Source organism: Rhinatrema bivittatum, chromosome 4 (assembly GCF_901001135.1).
Source record: "Rhinatrema bivittatum chromosome 4, aRhiBiv1.1, whole genome shotgun sequence".
NCBI classification, from domain to species: Eukaryota; Metazoa; Chordata; class Amphibia; order Gymnophiona; family Rhinatrematidae; genus Rhinatrema; species Rhinatrema bivittatum.
Window position 1 is genome coordinate 365,826,611 of NC_042618.1, and position 20,292 is coordinate 365,846,902.

General features: G+C 43.3%; 1 protein-coding gene across 1 annotated transcript in view; it reads left to right on the plus strand.

Moving 5' to 3' along the window:
- Positions 1-20,292, plus strand: part of ISY1 (ISY1 splicing factor homolog) — a 102,627-nt gene that overhangs the window by 64,934 nt on the left and 17,401 nt on the right. Inside the window, exons 8-10 of the mRNA XM_029600803.1 lie at positions 3,339-3,461; positions 11,787-11,896; positions 14,826-14,912. Coding sequence (XP_029456663.1) covers positions 3,339-3,461; positions 11,787-11,896; positions 14,826-14,912 — 320 coding nt within the window. The remainder of the gene's footprint in view (positions 1-3,338; positions 3,462-11,786; positions 11,897-14,825; positions 14,913-20,292) is intronic.

A 20,292-nucleotide genomic window follows, 5' to 3' on the forward strand; every position in this document is an offset into this window, starting at 1 on the left:
GCTGCTGTAGAGGAGTTGTATTAGGTGGGAGGAACTCTACTGTGAGCCATGGGAATTCTTCAGCCAACTCGTCTTCTAAGTCTCGTGGGTGAGCAGGAGCATTGTCCATGATGAGGAGAGCCTTGAGTGGTAAGCCTTTGTCCTCTAGATATTTTTTAACAGTAGGACAGAAAACCTCCCTGATCTACTCAAGAAAAAGTACTCTTGTTACCCACACTTTTCTGTTAGATCTCCACATGATCCCCTAGCCTATTCTTCATGACGTTCAGTTTTCTGAACACTCTAGAGGTCTGAGTGATAAACCAAGAGAGGCTTTATCTTGAGGTCACCACTCGCATTGGCACATAGCAATAAGGTTAGCCTATCCTTCATAGGCTTGTGGCCTGGCATTTTCTTCTCTTCCTGGGTAATGTATGTTCTCCTGGGCATTTTCTTCCAGAAAAGCCCATTTTCAATCCAGTTGAAAACTTGGTGACTGCAAAAGCCATTTCTCTGTGTCATTGTTTCGAAGTGGGGTATGTAATTTTCAGCAGCCTTTTTATCAGCATAAGTGTCAGAGCTGCTTCACCGTGCCTAGCTATGCTATGAACACCAGTTCTCGCTTTAAAATTGTGAAACCACCCCTTACTGGCACGAAATGTTTCACCATGTTCACTTGTTGATGGCTTATCCTTTACAAGATCTGCATTTATAGTCCTAGCTTTTTCACAAATGATAGACTCAGGCTATCACCTGCCATCTGCCTTTCGTTTATCCACACTAACAATAGCCTTTCTACCTCGACTAACACTGTTGATCGTGATTTACTAATTTGAGTAACACCTTTAACAACAGTAACTTCCTTGTACAAATCTTTTCTTTGTAAGATTTTCGAGATGGTGGATTTTGACATGCTGTATATAGTAGCGAGATCGGTCACTCGAATGTCACTCTCATATTTCTGCACAATTTCCTTCTTCTTTTCGATTGACCCCCAAGTCCTGTATTATTGTGCTGAGGAGAAAGGGAAAGAGTGCCTGGAGAAAACGGGGGTAGTGCAAGGGAGGGGAAAGCAAAGGAAAGTAAAAATAAAAGGAATAAAGCCAAAAAGGAAAACTAAAAGTTAGACACAAGTATAAAGAGCAAAATTGGAATTTCTTTTCCTCTTGCAAAAAGGTGAAAACATAATAAGGAAAAATTTCTCTCTTAAAAAAATGTTTGGCTCACATCTAAGTTTTCAAAATATTTCTCCAAGCTTGTGGGTTATGCAATCCCAGCTTGATGCCAATCAGTCATTTCCAGAGCTTTCCAAGAATTCTTGAAAAACACCTCTGAGCAAGTTGTGGTAGTTCCCACATTCCTGTGGTCCCCATAGCATGCCTCAGTTCTGTCAGTAGGTTAACAAGCTCAACTCCAAAAGAGGATGAGAATATAATAGCAAATAAAGACTAAGGGGCGGATTTTAAAACCCCTGCGCGCAGGCGCGCCTATAGCCCCGGGACGCGCGTAAGTCCCGGGGCTTTCGAAACGGGGAGGGAGGGGGGCAGGCCCGGGGTGTGGCGCCGGCCCGGGGGCGTGGCCGAGGCCTCCGGACCACGCCCCCGGGACCGGAGGATGGAGCGGGGCTGCCGGCGACGCGCGCAAAGTTACGCCTGCTGAAAGCAGGCGTAACTTTGCCGACAAAGGTAAGGGGGGGGGTTTAGGTGGGGGGAGGGCGAAGAAAGGTTCCCTCCGAGGCCGCTCCGAAATCGGAGCGGCCTCGGAGGGAACAGGCAGGCCGCGCTGGGCTCGGCATGCGCAGGTTGCACAAATGTGCACCCCCTTGCGCGCGCCGACCCCGGATTTTATAAGATACGTGCGTATCTTATAAAATCTGGTGTACTTTTGTTCGCGCCACCGGTGCGAACAAAAGTACCCGCACGTGTAGTGTTTGAAAATCCGCCCCTAAGATCCCCAAAAAGAGGGGAGAAGATGATGAGTCTCTGTTGTAGGAGAACATAGGATGCATGTGTAGCACTAAGTTCTTGTGTTAGTTTCTGTTCACTTAGAGATTCATTGAAACATATAATTTGATCAGGGATGCCTAAACTTTTGCACACAACTGTATTTTTCAAGCCAGCATTAATATTCCAAAAGACCCCCACAAAACCACACACAAAAATGCAACAAATTCAATTTAGAAAAAAAGCCACTTTCTCCCCACCCCCATACACATATTCAATATTGAAATTCAAGCTATGGTGGTGTCTAGAATTTAGCAAAAAAATCAAAACAAAACACCTAATTTTCAGAAGGATTAACGCAGGAAAATTGGATTTTGGAAATTGCTTGGAGATATGCCATTTTTACATGCGTAAATCCTTTGAAAATGACCCCCTGAGGTTGCTCAGCTTTAGCAAGAATATAATATTTTACTATTTGTTTGGCCTGGGGTTTTGACACATTGGAGATTGAGGAATACATTTTTATGGGTGAATAGAACTAAAAAATAGTTGGATGTTTGACTTGACATGATTATTCCAGTGACTGGCACAATTATATTTTAGTGAATGCATGGCTATGCTTTACATGATCATACTTTATACCTTTAGCATCTTGGTATTTAACAGTTACTTACCTGATTTCCACTGGTGTGAATTCAGCTTGGTGTGTAATCTTTGACATAATTGGCTCTCTTTATTTGTCTCTTTATTTTTGTTGTGTCAATAGCTAGCCAGGAATTGATGTCAAAAGTTTAATAGTCAAGTAGTTAAAACAAGTCTCATGATTACAAGTTGATATTGATAATGATAATACTTGTGGAAAATGACAGCAAAGAATTCAGTGTCAAAGCTAGAAACATGAAAAGTATTTGTATTTATTTAAATGTATTAGTTTCCCAGTTTCTAAGGAACCATTTGTATGCTTTGCTTGAAGAATTTTTTTTAATGGAGAGTCTTTGCTTTGGTTTGCTTTGTGAAATTGCTAAGGCCAACCCTGGAGATAGTATAATTATATCTGTTGGGAATAAAGCTTGGCTGAATTATTAGATATTGGTAGGGTCTCAAATGTCTCTTAACAGGCCTGCCCAAGAATATTGGAGGAAGCTATTAAATGGTGCACACACACAGAGTCTAGGAGATCAAAGATACAGCAACTACACATTAAAAAAAAAAAAGGAAACATCATGCATTTGGTCAAAGATCTGGTAACAGTAATTTAAGCCAAAAATGTGAAATTATTCATTTGGGATAAGAAATCCAAGTAGTAATTTTCTGCTGTGCCATCTGCTTCTTTGTGTATTCTCTCTCTCTCTCTCAAAGACATTTGATGTGATTAGGTGAGAATAAGTTAATGATATTATTATTACATTTCTTCAGCTCTCCCTCCTCCAAGGAAGACTCGAGCTGAGCTTATGAAAGATATTGATGCAGAATATTATGGCTACAGAGATGAAGATGATGGGGTCTTAGTGCCTTTGGAGCAGGAGCATGAAAAACAAGGTTAGCAATGTTAATTCATTTTAAATTCTCTAGACATGAGTCACATGACATGGTGGAGGGGTAAGATGTGCTTTTGTTGAGCTCCACGTCCCCTCCCTCTAGAAGAGCTATTTTTTTTTTTAAGTTTCATTTGGGTTTTTTTTGGTGCTCGGGAGATCGCTACTCTACCTGCACTAGTTTGTCGAGATCTGTTATTATTTGAATGTATGGCCGTGAAACCGCAACACTGAGGCCCAGAAAAGCTCAAGCCTGCAGAGTCTAAAATGGCGAATGGCCCAAGCGCTCCTCAGAGCGCCAGGACATTAAGGTAATGGACGTAGTTGAGGTTGTTGTAGCGGCACTGGATGAAAAATTTGAAAAATTATATGGAAAATTTGAGGACATAACCCAGTTGTTTGCGAATTCAGCAACGCGCTTCCAGGAGATGGAAACCCGCATAACTGGCGGAGGAACAAGCAGACATTTTGGTGAAACAACTTGCTGCTGTACAAGCAGAAGCAAACAAGCTAGAAAGCTTGACGATTTAGAAAACAGATCTCAGTGGGGAAACTTACGATTTAAAGGTTTCCCTGAAACCATTTGAGATCTTTCTGAGCTTTTGGAGAGTTGGTTACTGCATGTCTTGGATCTTTCTACTAAGCATTGCGTCCTCAGAATCGAATGTGCTCACCAGCTTGGCAGAGATCGGACAAGAGGAGCAGGCCACGTCCAGTTATAGCTAAATTGTTGAATTCTGCCCACAAAATGGATATTCTCCAGGCGTAAAAATCGCAAGATTGACTACGAGGGCGTGCCGATTCTGATATTTCAAGATTATTCAACATTTGGTGGGCGGCACAACGGAAAGTTTTAGCCCCGATTTGAACGAAATTGGTGCAGCATAAAATCCCTTTTTTGTTGCGATACCCTGCGAAATTAAAAATCACATGGCAGAATGTTTCTCATTTTTATGACACTGCAGATGCAGCTTCCCAATTTCTGTAAACTGTGGAGCAGCGATCTCCTGTGTGAGACTTTTGTGAACTGATTTGCAGCGGATTCTTGGGTTATTTTTATCTCACCTATTTTTTTTTTTTTTGTGAAGCATTGGCAGTGTTTATAGCCTTATCTTGGCGCCTTGTTCATTGTTTATTATTGTTTCGGGCGTGGGACTGGCCTAGTTTAGCGAATGCCTTTTTGAAGACCACAAGGGTGTAATTTGGCACTGATCTCTTTGGACTGTTGGACATAGTCTTAGTACTATTTTGTTTTGCCGACTTAAGTCTGTGTTCGGATTATTTTTTTACAGTTTCTGTGTGGTATTGTCGCTAGTTCATATAACTGCCTTGTGACTGATAAATGTTTTTCATTGTAGGAAAACCTAGGCTGTATTCTTAGTAATGCCAGCATATTGTTCATTCACTTGCTTGTTCTTGATGGTCAATAAAAATTCTCCTTTTTTTTTTTTCTTCTTTTTTCTTTCTCTTCTTTATTCCCTCCCTAATAGGATATTGTCTAGAGCAGTGATTCTCAACCAGCGTGTGTCGCCAAGCAGTGGCAGGTGTGTCGCATGCTACTGGTTTCTCGTTGTTCTTCTCTCCTCTTCCTTCACTGAGCGAGAGACGGACAATCTTCCATTGCTGCCGTTGCTGCCCGGGCTATCAGCACGTTCGAGCCCGGATGAGAACAGCAGCAGTGTTAGTGGAGACTGGCAACTGCAGCTGGCCTTTTCTTCTTCCTGCACCTACCCCTGTGGCCCGGAACAGGAAGTGATGTGCAGTGAGGTGCACGGGAAGAAGAAAGAGCCGTGCCGTATGGAAAAGTAGCGGCGGCAGCATCGGCCCCAACCAGTAGCGTGGGCCAGAGCAAAATCTGAAGCAGTCGGCAAAAGAGAAGGCAGAATTAGCCTCCCGTGGCTGATGGGATTCTTCTCTCTTGACATGAGGGAGCTAGAGGAGGAGGCTGCTGCAGCTACCATTTGTGCTCGGGGGGGGGGGGGGGGGGCAGGGGCAGGAAGAGAGTCAGACAGCCTGTCTGTAAGTGAGAGCATGTATGTGTGATTGAGAGTGCGTATGTGTTACTGTGATTGAGAGCCTGTGTGTAAGTGAGAGCATTTGAGATCTATGTAAGTGTGTGTGAAAGAGAGCATGTGTGTAATTGAGAGAAACTGGTCAGAGAGGTGATGTCTCTCATTTATACACACAATGGAAGTGACTGGTCAGGGAGATGACTGGAGTGTGTGTGTGTGTGTGTGTGTGTGTGTGAGAGAGAAAGAAAGTGATTATGGGAATGAGAAGCCTGTGCATGTGGAGAGAGCTAGCATAGGAGTGAGAAACCTGGGTGTGTGTGTGAGACAGCATGGGAGTGAGAAGCCTGTATATGTAAGATAGAACATGGGAGTGGGAAGCTTGTGTGTGTGTGTGTGTGCATGAGAGAGAGAGACTGTTCGGGAAGGTGACTGATGTGTGTATGTGTAAGAGAGAGACTGATCTGGAGATGATTGGTGTGTGAGAGACAGAAGCTGGTATGTGTGTGTGAGAGAGAAAGAAAGTGATTATGGGAATGAGAATCCTGTGCATGTGGAAAGAGCTAGCATAGGAGTGAGAAACGTGGGTGTGTGTGTGAGAAGCCTGTATATGTAAGATAGAACATGGAAGTGGGAAGCCTGTGTGTGAGTGTGCGTGCGCATGAGAGAGACTGTTCGGGAAGGTGACTGTGTAAGAGAGACTGGTCGGGAGATGATTGGTGTGTGAAAGTGTGATTGGTGTGTGAAAGACAGAAACTGGTCATGGGGGAGTGACTGGTATGTGTGTGTGAGAGACAGAGACTGTTCGTGGGCCCTAAGGAAGAAGACTGAGTGTAGAGCTTCAGCCACTACTGCTTCTGGTGTGTGCTATTGACCTGCATGGAAGAGGAGTAGGAGAGCTGCTGTAGGGGATTAGTAAAGGTGGCTTTTTAAGTTTATTTTTCTTGATTGACTGCCATTTTAATTACTGAATATTATGTGATGTGTCTGCTGTTTTGAAATATTTTATTGGTGTTTGGAGAATTTTAAATTTTTATGAGTTTTAAATTGTTGGATGATGTTCTGTTCATAGTTGTTTTGAAACATTTATTCTGCTTATTAGTATAGTTATGCAGTTATTTCTGTGTTGGGATCTATAGCTGCTTGGCTAGTTCTGTTTTCCTAATAGGAGGTGTATTGGTGTTTAGGGCCTGATTTAATATTTGTAGTGTTGCCTTTTCATAGCTAGGGTTGCGCCTGTTTGAGTGTATTCCATAATACAGGTGTAACTGTGTGCAGATTAGTTTATGTGCATTACTGCAGATCCTGGGAGTATGTTAGGTCGGTTCTGTGTATGTGACTGAGGTGAGGTATCTTACTAGCATTAAGTGTTTGTATCAGTCTTATTTGTTGTGTTTTCTCAAGAGGACATGCATTGGTGATAAACTGCTGTCTTTTCATAAGCAGGGCTATTGAGTCTAGTAGTAGGAGTTTGTGTTGCTGTTACTGAGATGACACTAAAACCAGAATATCTTTTTTTGTAAGGTGAGTTGTATAGGGAATGTCATAATTCTGCTTTACATCCATTATTGTGGGTCAGGGGTATTCCTGTGGATGCAAACTGTACTTTTACATTTAGCCCCATGATGGTCATGTGTTCAGTGTATCACGCATGTGAGAACCATCTGTCAGGTGTGTCCCGACAGAAAAAAGGTTGAGAACCACTGTCTAGAGGGAGAGGATGTCCCATGTCTGATACGGGCTTTGCTCTCTATGTGTAGGGAAAGGGGTCTTAGGTTGGGGGAAGGGCAGGGGGAATGGGAGGGTTTCATAGAAAGATATATGCTTGGTTAATTGTTTTGTTGACTCTGATTCACATATTACTATTTGGTGGGGTATATTGTTACTATCATTTTTCCACTGACCCAAGTCTGGACCCTGGCTGGGAGGTCTGGACTTTTTGTTGCTGGTTATTTTCTTTGTCTTTGTCACAGAAAGAATGGGGATGACAAGATGTCTTCACATTTGAGATTTTAGTCTTGGAATGTGTCGGGAGTGGGATCGGTGGTTAAACGTTATAAAATTTTGCAATCCTTACAACGACATAAAGTACAGGTTGCTTTATTACAGGAAACTAAGTTAGACCGTGGGGGGGGAGCATCAAAAGTTGCATCATATGTGGGTGGGTCAAGTGTTTTCAGCGCAATCTTCTTCTAGGGTCACTGGGGTGGCGATACTATTTGGAAAGCAGGTTTCATTTAAACCTGAACAGGTAGTGTTCAATGATAATGGATGATATCTTATACTTATTGGGAGGTTAAGTGGACAACTGGTAATGATTTGTAACACATATGCTCCGAATATTTATCAACATGCTTTTTTTGTTCAAGTGTCAAAATGAATTGCTGAACATATCCAGGGTTGCCTGCTTATAGGAGGTGACCATCACCAGGCTAAATGTAAACAAACACTCTGCATTCCACAGGAACACCCTCGACACCCCCCCCCCCCAACAATGGGTGCAGAGCAGAACTAGGACATTCCCCGTTCAATTTACCATACAAAAAAAGATTTCTGTTGACATCGCAATAACAGCAACATAAACATCTCTCCTACTAGGTGCAATAGCCCTCCTTTTTGAAAAAACAGTAATTTACCACCAATGCATGTTCTATTGAGAAAACACAACAAATATTAATACAAATGCCTACATGCTTGTAAAATACTTCACCTCGGCCACACACATAGAATCAACCTTCACCAAGTACAGAAAGACCACAAATTACAAATATGGAAACAGAAACTGGAATGGAAACCCGAAAAAGCCACTCTGCATCCTGTGCAAAACAAAAATATAGCACCTATCAGACTTCCAGCATCTGAAATAATGTACACAAACTAATGTGCACAAAGTTACACCTGCATTGTGGAACTCAAACAGTAACAACCCTACCTATGAAAAGGCAGCACTGCAAAAATTACATCAGGCCCTAAACACCAATACACCTCCTATTAGGAAAACAGGCCAAGCTGCTATAGATCCCTACCAAGAAACTATAAGCTCACAGAACACCTTTAGCTGGATCACACATGCAGAACACAGACAGACCCTAACCAAATACAGAATAAAGTGACCATAAAGCTAATGTTTTTGTTTTTGCATTGTTTTACTGCATACAGAGTTAGGCTTCTTGCTGTTTCCATTTCAGTTTTTGTCTCCACATTTCTATTTATACATTCCCCGAGAAATATAAAATAATCTAAAACTAGAATATAATAAATGTTTCAAAACAACTGATAAATGTCCAATCATTAAAAAATTTCAAAATTATTAAAAATTCTCCAAACACCAATAAACTATTTCTAACAGCAGACACATCACATAATACCTAATAATTAAAATGGCAGTCAATCAAGAAAGATAAACTTAAAAAGCCACCTTTACTTACCCTTTCCAGTAACTCTCGTACTCCTTTCCATTGTAGGCCACTCACTCACCAGAAGCAGCAAGGGCTGCTGAAGCTCTGTCTTCACGCTCTTCTTCTTAAGGCCCATGACTAGTCTATCTCACACACACCAGTCACCTGCCTGAGCAATTTCTCTCGCGCTCACACACACACACCAGTCACCTGCCTGAGCAATTTCTCTCGCGCTCACACACACACACCAGCCACCTGCCTGAGCAATTTCTCTCGCACTCACACACACACACCAGCCACCTGCCTGACCAATTTCTCTCGCACTCACACACACACACCAGCCACCTGCCTGACCAATTTCTCTCGCGCTCACACACACACACACATACACCAGTCACCTGCCTGACCAATTTCTCTCGCGCACACACACACACCAGTCACCTGCCTGAGCAATTTCTCTTGCGCTCACACACACACACCAGTCACCTGCCTGAGCAATTTCTCTCGCGCTCACACACACACACACACCAGCCACCTGCCTGACCAATTTCTCTCGCGCTCACACACACACACCAGCCACCTGCCTGACCAATTTCTCTCGCGCTCACACACACACTCAGGTCACCTGCCTGACCAATTTCTCTCGCGCTCACACACACACACACACACATACACACAGGTCACCTGCCTGACCAATTTCTCTCGCGTTCACACACTCGTCACCTGCCTGACCAATTTCTCTCGCGCTCACACACACACACACACACACAGGTCACTTGCCTGACCAATTTCTCTCGCGCTCACACACACACACACAGGTCACCTGCCTGACCAATTTCTCTCGCGTTCACACACACGTCACCTGCCTGACCAATTTCTCTCGCGCTCACACACAAATCACCTGCCTGACCAATTTCTCTCGCGCTCACACACACACCAGTCACCTGCCTGACCAAACTCTCTCTCTCTCTCTCTCGCTCACACACACACACACCAGTCACCTGCCTGACCAATTTCTCTTGCTCACACACACACACATACACATTTATCTTACTTACACACACATTCTCTCATACACTTACACACATGCTGACTCACTCTCTGTCTCACTCACCCTTACCCACAGCACATATAGCAGCTACAGCACAAGGTAGCCGGTTTGCTGCTATTAAAAGCAGAGTCCTGACAGGCTGGAAACTGCAGCAGGAGCGACCTCCCCAGCCCCACAGCGCTAAGAAGACAGCACTCAGCTGTTTGCTTGTGCTGCATTCAATCGCGGCACAGAGCAATCAGCTGAGATTGTAATTTTATTCTTTTCTCCCCACCCCAGCCTTTTTTTTTTTTTTTTTTTGCAGTTTATTATAATTTTATATTTTCTTGCAGGTGTTGTGCTGGCGAGAGAAGGGGAGTTCAGAGCCGGGGGGGGGCAGCGGTGCCGTGCTCCTTCTGCAGTAGCAGCATGCAGGCATGACCTTTTCTTCTTCCCAAGTGCCCGGTAGACATCACTTCCTCTTCCAGGCCACAGGGGCGGGACGAAGAAAAGGTCACGTTCCTGTTGCCGTCCTCCACAAAAAAATGCTGCCGTTCCCCTCAGGGCTTTAATGTGCTGAATGCCCGGGCAGGATCGGCAGCAGTGTTCATCTCGCTTAGGTGAAAGCGGGGGAAGAGCAGCGGGTGCTTTGCGACACACCGGTTGAGAACCGCTGGTTTGGATGATTAGAGAAGAAACACAAAGCAAAATATTGTTAATTTTCCTTGCTATTGTGTATCCACATGTCGTTTTCAATAAACACATTTCTACAAAAAAATTCTCTAGGCACTTCTCGAGGCAAAAATTATGGTCAACAAGCTGTATTTGGAGAATGTTTTTTCTCATATAACATAGCTAGCCAGATACTTATGTAATCAAATTTAGCTGTTCTTTGACAAGAAATTCTCCAGGCATTTAGCCAGCATAGAGATGAGTAATTGGAATAAAGTAAACTTCAGTGTTTACAATAGCAGCTTACTTGTTCTCTTTTTGCTAACTAGTGTTTTGTAGCCATCATTGATGATTTGGTTTATTCATTCAATGTAGTATTGAGTAAACCAGGAAGGAAAGTTCAAAGCAGCTTTAATATGATTATGCACAAATCCCATCAGTTTAGCGCAATATGAAGAATCTGTTTTCACTCATCTATTGCTCAGATGATGGAAAACATGATTGCAAAAATTAGCAATCTTTTGGTAGTAATATAGAGCAATTCATATAAGATATTACTTTGCTGTTTTGCTTCTATTTTTACATGGATTCAGTAAAAAAAACAAAACAAAAACAAAAAAAAAAACCTCGATTGTGCTACACCAGAAACTTTAAAAGAACCGCCCTAAAATAATTTTGCTCTCTGAATTATGGCTGTAGAGTCCCAGTGTCATTTTACTGTTCACATAGGTAAATATGCAGTCAAATTGTGACTGCTTACAAAAATATAGCAACTTGACAGCTTGCTATAGATTGCAACGCTATTGGGGAAACATCCACAGATGAGGTGAAGAACCGTACTTTGGCACATGGCCATATTTTAATGTAGCTAATATACAATATGGACAGATTTAGCACAAATCAGTAGAATCTGAATAAACAAGATGATAGACAGATCTAATTCCCGTCCCAGCTCAGGGAATTATAATCCTTCTCAATGTACTGAAATAATGTAAAGTGTGTAGATGGGAGTTTAAAAAAAAAAAAAGAAAGAAAAAACATGATCAAGCATACATGACGGTATGCCTCCATGATTGCTTGACTGTAACTTTAGATTGGTAATGCTATAGTAGACTCTCTTTAAAACATGCTTGAAGAACTTTACAGGATATGGAAGACAGGAGTGCTTGATCTCTTTTATATCAATGTGTGCAGAAACCTGCTTTTGCCTTTACCCTTAGTTATTGCAGAAGCTGTGGAAAGATGGAAGGCAGAGAAAGAAAATCAGCTTGCGAGAGGAGACAAAGCAGAAGAGGAGGACATCAACATTTATGCAGTTAATAATGATGAGGTATTGAAGTGATGAAATCATTACCAGCTTTTTAGTGTCAGCTCATACTTTTAACATTTTAGTGATCATAAGTTATAGAAGGCTTTTATTTTCTTTGACTGAGATTTATTTGACTACCATTCGCATGATTTCCATTGTAAAAATATTCAGGCCGATGAAATATCGGCGCGCATTAAACGAGCACTCATGCTCGGGGCAGGCGTTAATTTTGGCAAGTAACAATTTTGGCATGGGGGAGAATAGATAATAGCCTCATCAACATGCATTTACATGTGATGAGAGCTATTACCTATGCACGTATTTTGGACATGCTAACCCCCGTTTTGCATCGGGGGTATGGACGCGCGTCCAAAACACATGTCCAATCACACATTGAGGCAGCGCACGGTACGACATCGACCTGCTTGTTTGCTAGCATTTCTTTTCATATCTTCATTTAACAAAACCTCTACCATATTATTTTGTTTTTAATATAGTACAGCATTATCAAAACAGTTTTGAGTACCAGTAGGTGCTAACTCCTAGAAGAGTCCCTTGCTTGCCTTCCATTGGTTACTAGCACTGTAGTATCAGTGAGATTTCTGATGGCATCATAAAAGCTCCGAGTATGAATGATAGTTATAAACCCTCTTTTCCTAATACTTTTCATGATTTTTTAGGAATCCAGAGCCATATAATCTTTTCATACCAGAATACAGAGTTCTAACACAAACTGTATATACCAAAAAAGCTCAGTGTCTCCTCCTAGCTGCAAATGAACTTTATCCCAGTAGCAGGGGTGGTAAATAAATCATAAACTTCTTTCTCTAACTGTTTCTGTTTCCAAAACAACAGCCTCTATATTGAATTAAATGGAAGTTGAAATAATGGCCAACAGATCCTGGGTCTCTCTTGTTCTGGTCAAATCTTTGCATCATCAGTTGGGTACTTTTACAGTGGCATCCTATTGGTAATCCAGGGACATGAATAGGAGCAGGAAAAAGTGAACTGACAAGCATGACAGATATTTTGTCTTCCCAATTATTTAAAAAATTGACATTTTTGATTGTACAGTGAGTAGGAGATATTGCTGCTTTATAATATGTGGTCTCTTTGGCATCTGCTACCTTCAAGATAGTGTACTAATTTATGTCGACTACGTTTTAAAGCTATTAACCATAAAAAATGTGTGCTCTTCACTTTATTTTTGACCTGGCTGTGAACATTGCCTCTGTGCATTCACGACCCTGGCTAACCCAGCGAAGGGAAGATCTGAACTGGAAAATAAACCCAGGTTTCTCCACATGACAGTGTTGCAGCATTGTTACTGATCTACCAGGCTTGCCCCTAACTTTTTTGTTTTCATGGTGTTGAAATTTGAACTTTACTTGGTTTTCATAATCACTCTTGTTGTTCACTAGGGCCCATGCCCTCAGTTTATGATGCTGATAGTAGCTGTCATCTGGTGTATCTTTTACACGTCAGTCACTTTTGCTTGACTAGTTTGTAGAAAATATTTTGTTCTTAGTAAATTTTCATCCCAGTTTACATTTCCTCTCTTAGTTTTAATATCCATTTGTTGGGATTTGAGGCAGGCTATCACCAGGACAAAATATTGCATTAGGTTCACTCTTAGCACTTGACAGACATCTGTAGTTAAACTAATCCTGTGAATGGTAAAAGCTCAGAAGGGAGTGGCAGTCTGTAAATTGCAGTAATTATAGACATTGGTGGTGCATTAGAATACAATGTGCACTGCCATGCTAAGGACCTGGGTTTAATTCCTAGGTCAGGTCTTCTAGTCCCTGGGTCTGTTAGGGCTAAGGATGCTGTGGAAGCTCCCTCCGTGGAAGGAGGGAGCCTCATCCATTGCTCATTTGTGAGTGACGGCTTATGGTACTGTAGCCTCATGTAGGCTGCTTGCAATTAAACTGGAAGCTCAAAAGAGCAGGGCAAAAAAAAAAAAAAGGTATAATGAGGCTGATATTTTGTGCTATTTAGATGGATAAATAAGGACTTACCCAGGTAGGTGGCAGCTGCTGAATGTCTGGCTATGTTCAGTGGCTGCCACTTAGCCATATAAGTATTTATCTGGCTAAATAGTTGGATAAGTTGGGGGTGGGCAATGGGTGGATCAAGGTGGGGCAATTTATTCAGTTATCTTAATCGGATAAGTTATATCCAGATAACTTAGATAACCAGATATCTTTTGAATATTGGGCCCATTTTGCTTCTGCCCACCCTGAATCAAAGTGCATGTGTACTGAGTTCTGGAGAGAAAAATAGTCAGTGGCCCTTGGCTGAGTACTGCTGCTGCGATGGCTGGACTAATTTGGGAAAAAAAATAGTGGTTATAAAAAAAAAAAAAGAGAGAAAAATCCCCCCAGGTAGTTGCAAATAAATACTTGTGTCTCTGTAGCCCAATAGAGGCTGATTCCAGTTGAGCTTAGAAGCCCAGGGGAGCTGGAAGAAAAACAAGACAACCCATGCTGTATGTTATAAACATAAAGTGATCAGAAGCATTCACTTCAACAGGCCCTAATGGGCATGAGTGGATGCAATCTGGGTGAATGTTAGTTAAGCAGTTACTTGTTCTCTATAGTGATTGTATAGACATCTGAGCCTTCAGATTTCATTACCCTCTTATCACCATTGAGAAAAGGATATAATGTTCCCTAATATATTCCTCAGGACTGAGGGATTCAAGATGCTGTATAACAACATAAAATACTTGTGGAAGTTTATTTTTCCAGAGAGATTGCAGTATTATATGCTGCACTGTAACTGTGTCATGCACTGGCAGCCGAGCAGGTCAACATGCTTAGTTTTATTGAACTTGTTTTAATACCAGAATAGATCAAAACGTCCACACTTGGACCACAGAGATTAGTTATTCTTTGTGCAGTTTTTTTGTTGCTGTTAACGTGCAATGTCTGTTCTAATATTATAGTCCGATGAGGAAAATGACAAAGAAAAGGACGACGAAGAAGGCCAACAAACTTTTATTGCACATGTCCCAGTGCCATCGCAGCAAGAGGTGAGTAAGGAATCACTGATGAAGGACTCATATCTGTAGGAGTAGAGCGCATGACATGACAGAACAGGACAAGATTCTTTGGCTCATAAGCCTCAACATACATAAAGGTGTCTGTGTGCATCTCCGTGGTATTCATCCCTTGTCATTTAATTCTGCATCAGACCAGATCACAAATGTTAGCATTTTGTTCCATGTGAAGTTACTTAAAGAACAGAAGAGAAATAGGCTCCTGAGCCTTGGCATGAGTAACCCTATACATTTAGCTCTTGAGTACATACACGTATATAGGTTGATTGGTCTATTTAAACTTTTTTATTGTGTTAGAGGACATGGCAAAAGGCAGCAAGGTCTGGGAATGTCATAGAGGCAGTTCATGTTTGTCCCCAGAGGTTGAAGGTCAGGAGCTGTTGCATGGATGATCTATGGTGATGTGAAAACAACACTTGTAGGGAAAAGGATTTCTAAGCTCCTGAAGAAGTCAGGAGAAAACTTACGATCCACTTCCAGAAAAAGCACCCGGATTTGAACTTATTTTATTTTTGTGCATCATGTAGAAGAGAGGGTAATACATGTAGGCATGTTACATACATTTTAGAATTTCAGTTTTGTTCCTAGTTTAAAAAGAATAAAGACTAAATCAGTCTTCTAAATTTATTACTAGGCCTTGGTTTCTAGTCTGGTTCTGGATGCACACAGAAAATGCAGCTTGATAACCCAATTATGGATTAACGTGGTCTGAAAATGTGTTATAAGAGAAATCCCTCAAAAGAGATCATAGGAAAAACTAATCAGCTGGAACCTCACAGCAATAATGAACCCCTTCCACCCCATGCATACACACAAACATGGGGGAGAGTTTTTCTTACACACATGACAAAGCTGTGACCTAATCTCTTTCTCAAAGGGCAACAGACTTCTGTTTCCTGGCAAATATGTACAGTAATGTAAAAGTTAAAAGTTTATAGGTCTAATCACCCACTGGAAGGAATGTTGCTAATCAGTTACAGTATACTTTTTGAAGGACAAGGAAAACTGGATTCAAAGAAAATTTGTGGACGCTTCAGCGCTGCCCCATCTGTGTTAAATTCTCTGTGCTGAAGAAATTGCCAGACTTAAGATTGTGCTAGTGTGGTTTGCTTTAACCCACTGGCATAGAGGCCTCAAAAAAGGAAGGAAGTCTATCTTACTGCAGGTTCAGTGAGAACTCAGATTGCAGATTACAGATGCTTTCCATGCCTTGCTCTTCTACAAAATATTTATAATATACTTGTGGTGCAGGAGTACCCATGGACATCCAGAATAGGTATTAATATTAGTGAGGGGTTCCTCTGTAGCAAGGACCTTTTAATGGGATGGCAGATATATATAGGGGGCAAATAAATTCTGACTTAGGGACTCAATAGGGAGGGGTATAGAGTTGAGAATGAAACCTGGTCAAAGGGAAGTTAAATACCTTCAAAGTGCCTCAGTTTGCAAGAGGCGGCAGAGTCCAGAGGTTAGCAAGAAAAAAGCAAAATGGCGTGATCTGGATATCATTATGAACAGAGGTATCAGTTAAAGGAACTAGGGGAGGAGTCTTGGTTAGGTACTTAAATCCTTGACCACCTGAGAAGTGCCATGTGCATACAATAGGGGAGCAGGAACAGTTGCCCTGACAAAGAACTTTAATCCCTGGTTGAAAGATTAGTGCAGGGAAGGTTTGGGGTATATTGGTGACTGGGGATGTACCTGGGCTAGGTATGGACCCGGTGACCTTTCCTTGGATGGAATTCTTTCAGGGCCTTCAAGCCTTTGTTCAGGTGCAGTCAACTCCTGCCCCAGCCGGGAAGGCATTGTCCTTCCAGCCCTATCAGCATGCTTTGGGACATGCCTTACCTCACCAAAGGTATCCCTGATAGGGATCCAGACACCACGGACGACGAAAGGGATGCAGACTCATTGGAGGATGGGGAAATCCCTCCAGGCTTGGAGCCAAACTGAACCATGTTACAGTTTTTCCATAGAGATGAATTGCTGGCCCTGTTTCCAGACCCTGAAAACTCTGGGAGTTCCCGGCACGAACCCTATGATGGAACCAAAGAAGAATCCCATCCTGGTGTCTCTGTGGAAAGTCTCTTGCTATTTCCCAATGCTGGAAGCCATCCAGGAGTTGGTCTGTGCCGTTTCGAAGCAAACAGTTATCCCAGTGGTGGGAGGAGTGGCCTTGAAGGATGCGCACAATAGGTGGTTGGAGTCCATCCTTAAGCAAGCCTTTGGCGCGACAGCAATGACGCTATAGATTGCTTCCCTTTGTACCCTTTGGCTCACTCGTGTCTGCTTCTCGAGAGAGAGGCAGATAGCTCAGGGATGCATTCCAGAGAGGCAATGGAGCCCGCCGTGGCCCTCCGAGCGGATGCAAGCTCTGACCTAGTGCGTATCTTGGCCTGAGAAGTAGCCTCAGTGGTGGCGGCCAGAAGACAACTATGGCTGCGAAATTGGTCAGTGGGCGCGACCTATAAGGCAAACCTCACAAAGATGCCTCTTATTTGGAAGAGAATTGGTAAAGCTAGCCAGTAAGTGGGGTGAATCTCCAGTGCTTCAGCTACCGGAAGATAAGAAACAGAGGTTGCAGCGCCCCTCGTCCATGAGGGGTCGAGCCAGGGTCTCCCAGGGCTTTTGGCCCTACAGAAATTTGTCATTTTAGACATCCTGGCCCTTAGGAAGGTCTCTCGGTCCTTTTGGAGCCAACAATCAAAAAGAGGAAATGGTTCGGGATCAGGTTCGGTCCGAACTTCCCAATGAAGTTTTACCGATCCATCCACCAGATGAGGAGATAGAATAGGAATATCTGACCCCCCTATCAGCTGTGGGTCGAGATCACGTCAGACAAATGGGTACTATGAGAAGGATATGCTCTGGAATTTCGCAGCATTTCTTGGGACATGTTTATGATGTCACCTTGCCTCTCCCAACACAAGAAACTGGCAGTGGAGTCTACCTTGATAAGGCTTCTCAGGAAAATATGGGTCGTTATTCCATCTATTTCATCGTACCCAAGAAGGGAGGGTTCCTTTCGCCCCATCCTGGACCTCAAGAGCATCAATCGTCCTCCTTGGGAAAGGGCAGTTCGGCGCCTACCCCAGTTCCTCCTGTGGATAATTCATTTCTCCTTGGAAACTTTGTTCCATCACAACGGCCATACAACTAAGAGAGTTCTTAACCTTCCTGGACCTTTCAGAGGCCTACCTTCATATTCCAATCCGTCAAGAACACCAGCGTTTCCTACACTTTGTGGTACTAGGCCACCATTATCACTTCCAGACTTTGCCCTTCGGCCTGGCCACTGCCCTGAGAACATTCTCCAAAATTATGGTGGTCGTAGTGACAGCACTGAGGAAAAAAGGGAATCCTGGTGCACCCTTACTTGGACGACTGGCTGATCTGTGTGAAGTTGTTGGAAGAGAGCCTCCAGGTGACCAGCAGAGTCATGTCCCTGCTTCAGGAACTTGGGTTGTGAACATGGACAAAAGCAGCCTCAAGCTCTCCCAGTCCTTAGAGTACCTGGGAGTCCAGTTCAACACCAAGCAGGGAAAAGTCTTCCTCCCACCCTCGAGGATAAGGAAGCTGATGTGCCAAGTGCGTCTGTTAGCGAACACAGTGCGCCCCACGGTGTGGAACTATCTTCAGGTCCTCAGCCTGATGGCGTCAACCCTGGAGGTAGTCCCATGGGCAAGGGCACATATTTATTGATTGATTGATTGGCTTTTATAGACCGGTATTCGTAAGAACATCATATCGGTTTACATGAAACTTGAGAAAAAACAGAATTACAATTAACAGGGTATAAAAACTGGGAGGGGGATCAAAACGAAGTCAGAAAGCAACATTGCAGGTTTAAAATGCTAAATAAGTTGTCAACAAGGATGGATAGAGATTGTACAGGGCATTTAAAACTCGAAAAGGAGATACAATGTTTGTAAGGCATCTTACAACTATGAGTGTGCTGAGAGGGAGTTGACGCTCTGGATCTTACGGGGAGAGGGAGGGGCATGGTAGAGTCAAAGATTAGGGCAAGGTAAGAGCAGGTGCGGGGAGGAGATATTTATTCTGGGAAGGCTTGTTTAAAGAGCCATGTCTTTAGATTTTTTTTTTTTTTTTTTAAATTTTTGTGAGCATGGCTCCAGGCGAAGGTCTGACGGCATAGAGTTCCAGAGGGTGGGTCCTGCGATGGAGAGGGCGTGCTCTTTTGTGGAGAGCAGGCGGTAGGTTTTTGGAGAGGGGGTGTGTAGCGTACCTTTGTATGCTATTCTGGGTGGGGTGGTTGGAGGAATGAAGGCGTAGGGAATTGCCAAGCCAGTGCTTATTGCAGTTGTGAATGGTTTTGTGTATGATAGAGATTTTTGTAAAGGATACGGGAGGATATTGGGAGCCAGTGGAGTTCCTTGAGGATAGGGGTAATGTGATCTGATTTGCAGGTGTTGGTAAGAATTCTAGCTGCAGCATTTTGGTGGATTCAGGGAGGCCAAGGAGTAAAGAATTACAGTAGTCAATTTTTGATAGGATAGCGGCCTGAAGTACTGTGCGGAAACCACTATGATGGAGGAGGGGCCACTCCAGTGCTCCCTGCTGTCACGTTTGAATCCACTGTCTCAAGACTACTTGATTCGCCTCCACCTACAAATGGAAGTATGCTCTCTGCTCCAGTGATAGCTACAGGAAGTTTACCTAAGCAAGGGTGTAAGCCTGTCTCCACCGAAGTGGCTAGTCCTCACGATGGCCACAAGCCTCCAAGGGTGGGGAGCTCACTGTCAGGAATTGACAATCCGGGGGTGATGGACCAAGGAAGAGGCGAACTGGAACATAAACTGCCTGGAAGCCCAAGCGGTCAAGTTAGCATGTCTTCAATTCAGCCACAGACTCCAGGGCCAGGTGGTCTGGGTGATGTCTTACAATGCAATAATGGTAGCCTACATCAGCCGCCAGGGAGGAACCAGAAGCCGCCAAGTGTCTCTGGAAATAGATCCCCTTATGGAATGGGCGGAGTTAAATCTACAGGGGATCTCGGCCTACCACATCACAGCAAAAGACAACTTCAAAATAGAGTTTCTCAGCAGGGAGAGTCTGGATCCAGGAGAATGAGCATTGTCGACCAGAGCCTTCCAGCTCCTGGTAGATTGCTGGGGCTTCCCATCCATCGACCTGCTGGCCGCATCTCACAATGCGAAGGTCTCCTGATTCTTCAAACACAGAAGAGATCAGCTCTCCCAAGGGATCGACGCCCTTGTCCAGACTTGACCAAAGGAAGACTTACTGTTTGCCTCCCCCCCCCCCCCACCCCCGTGACCTTTGCTGGGCAAGGTCATTCGCAAGATCTCACGACAGAGGATTAGTCCTTCTAGTG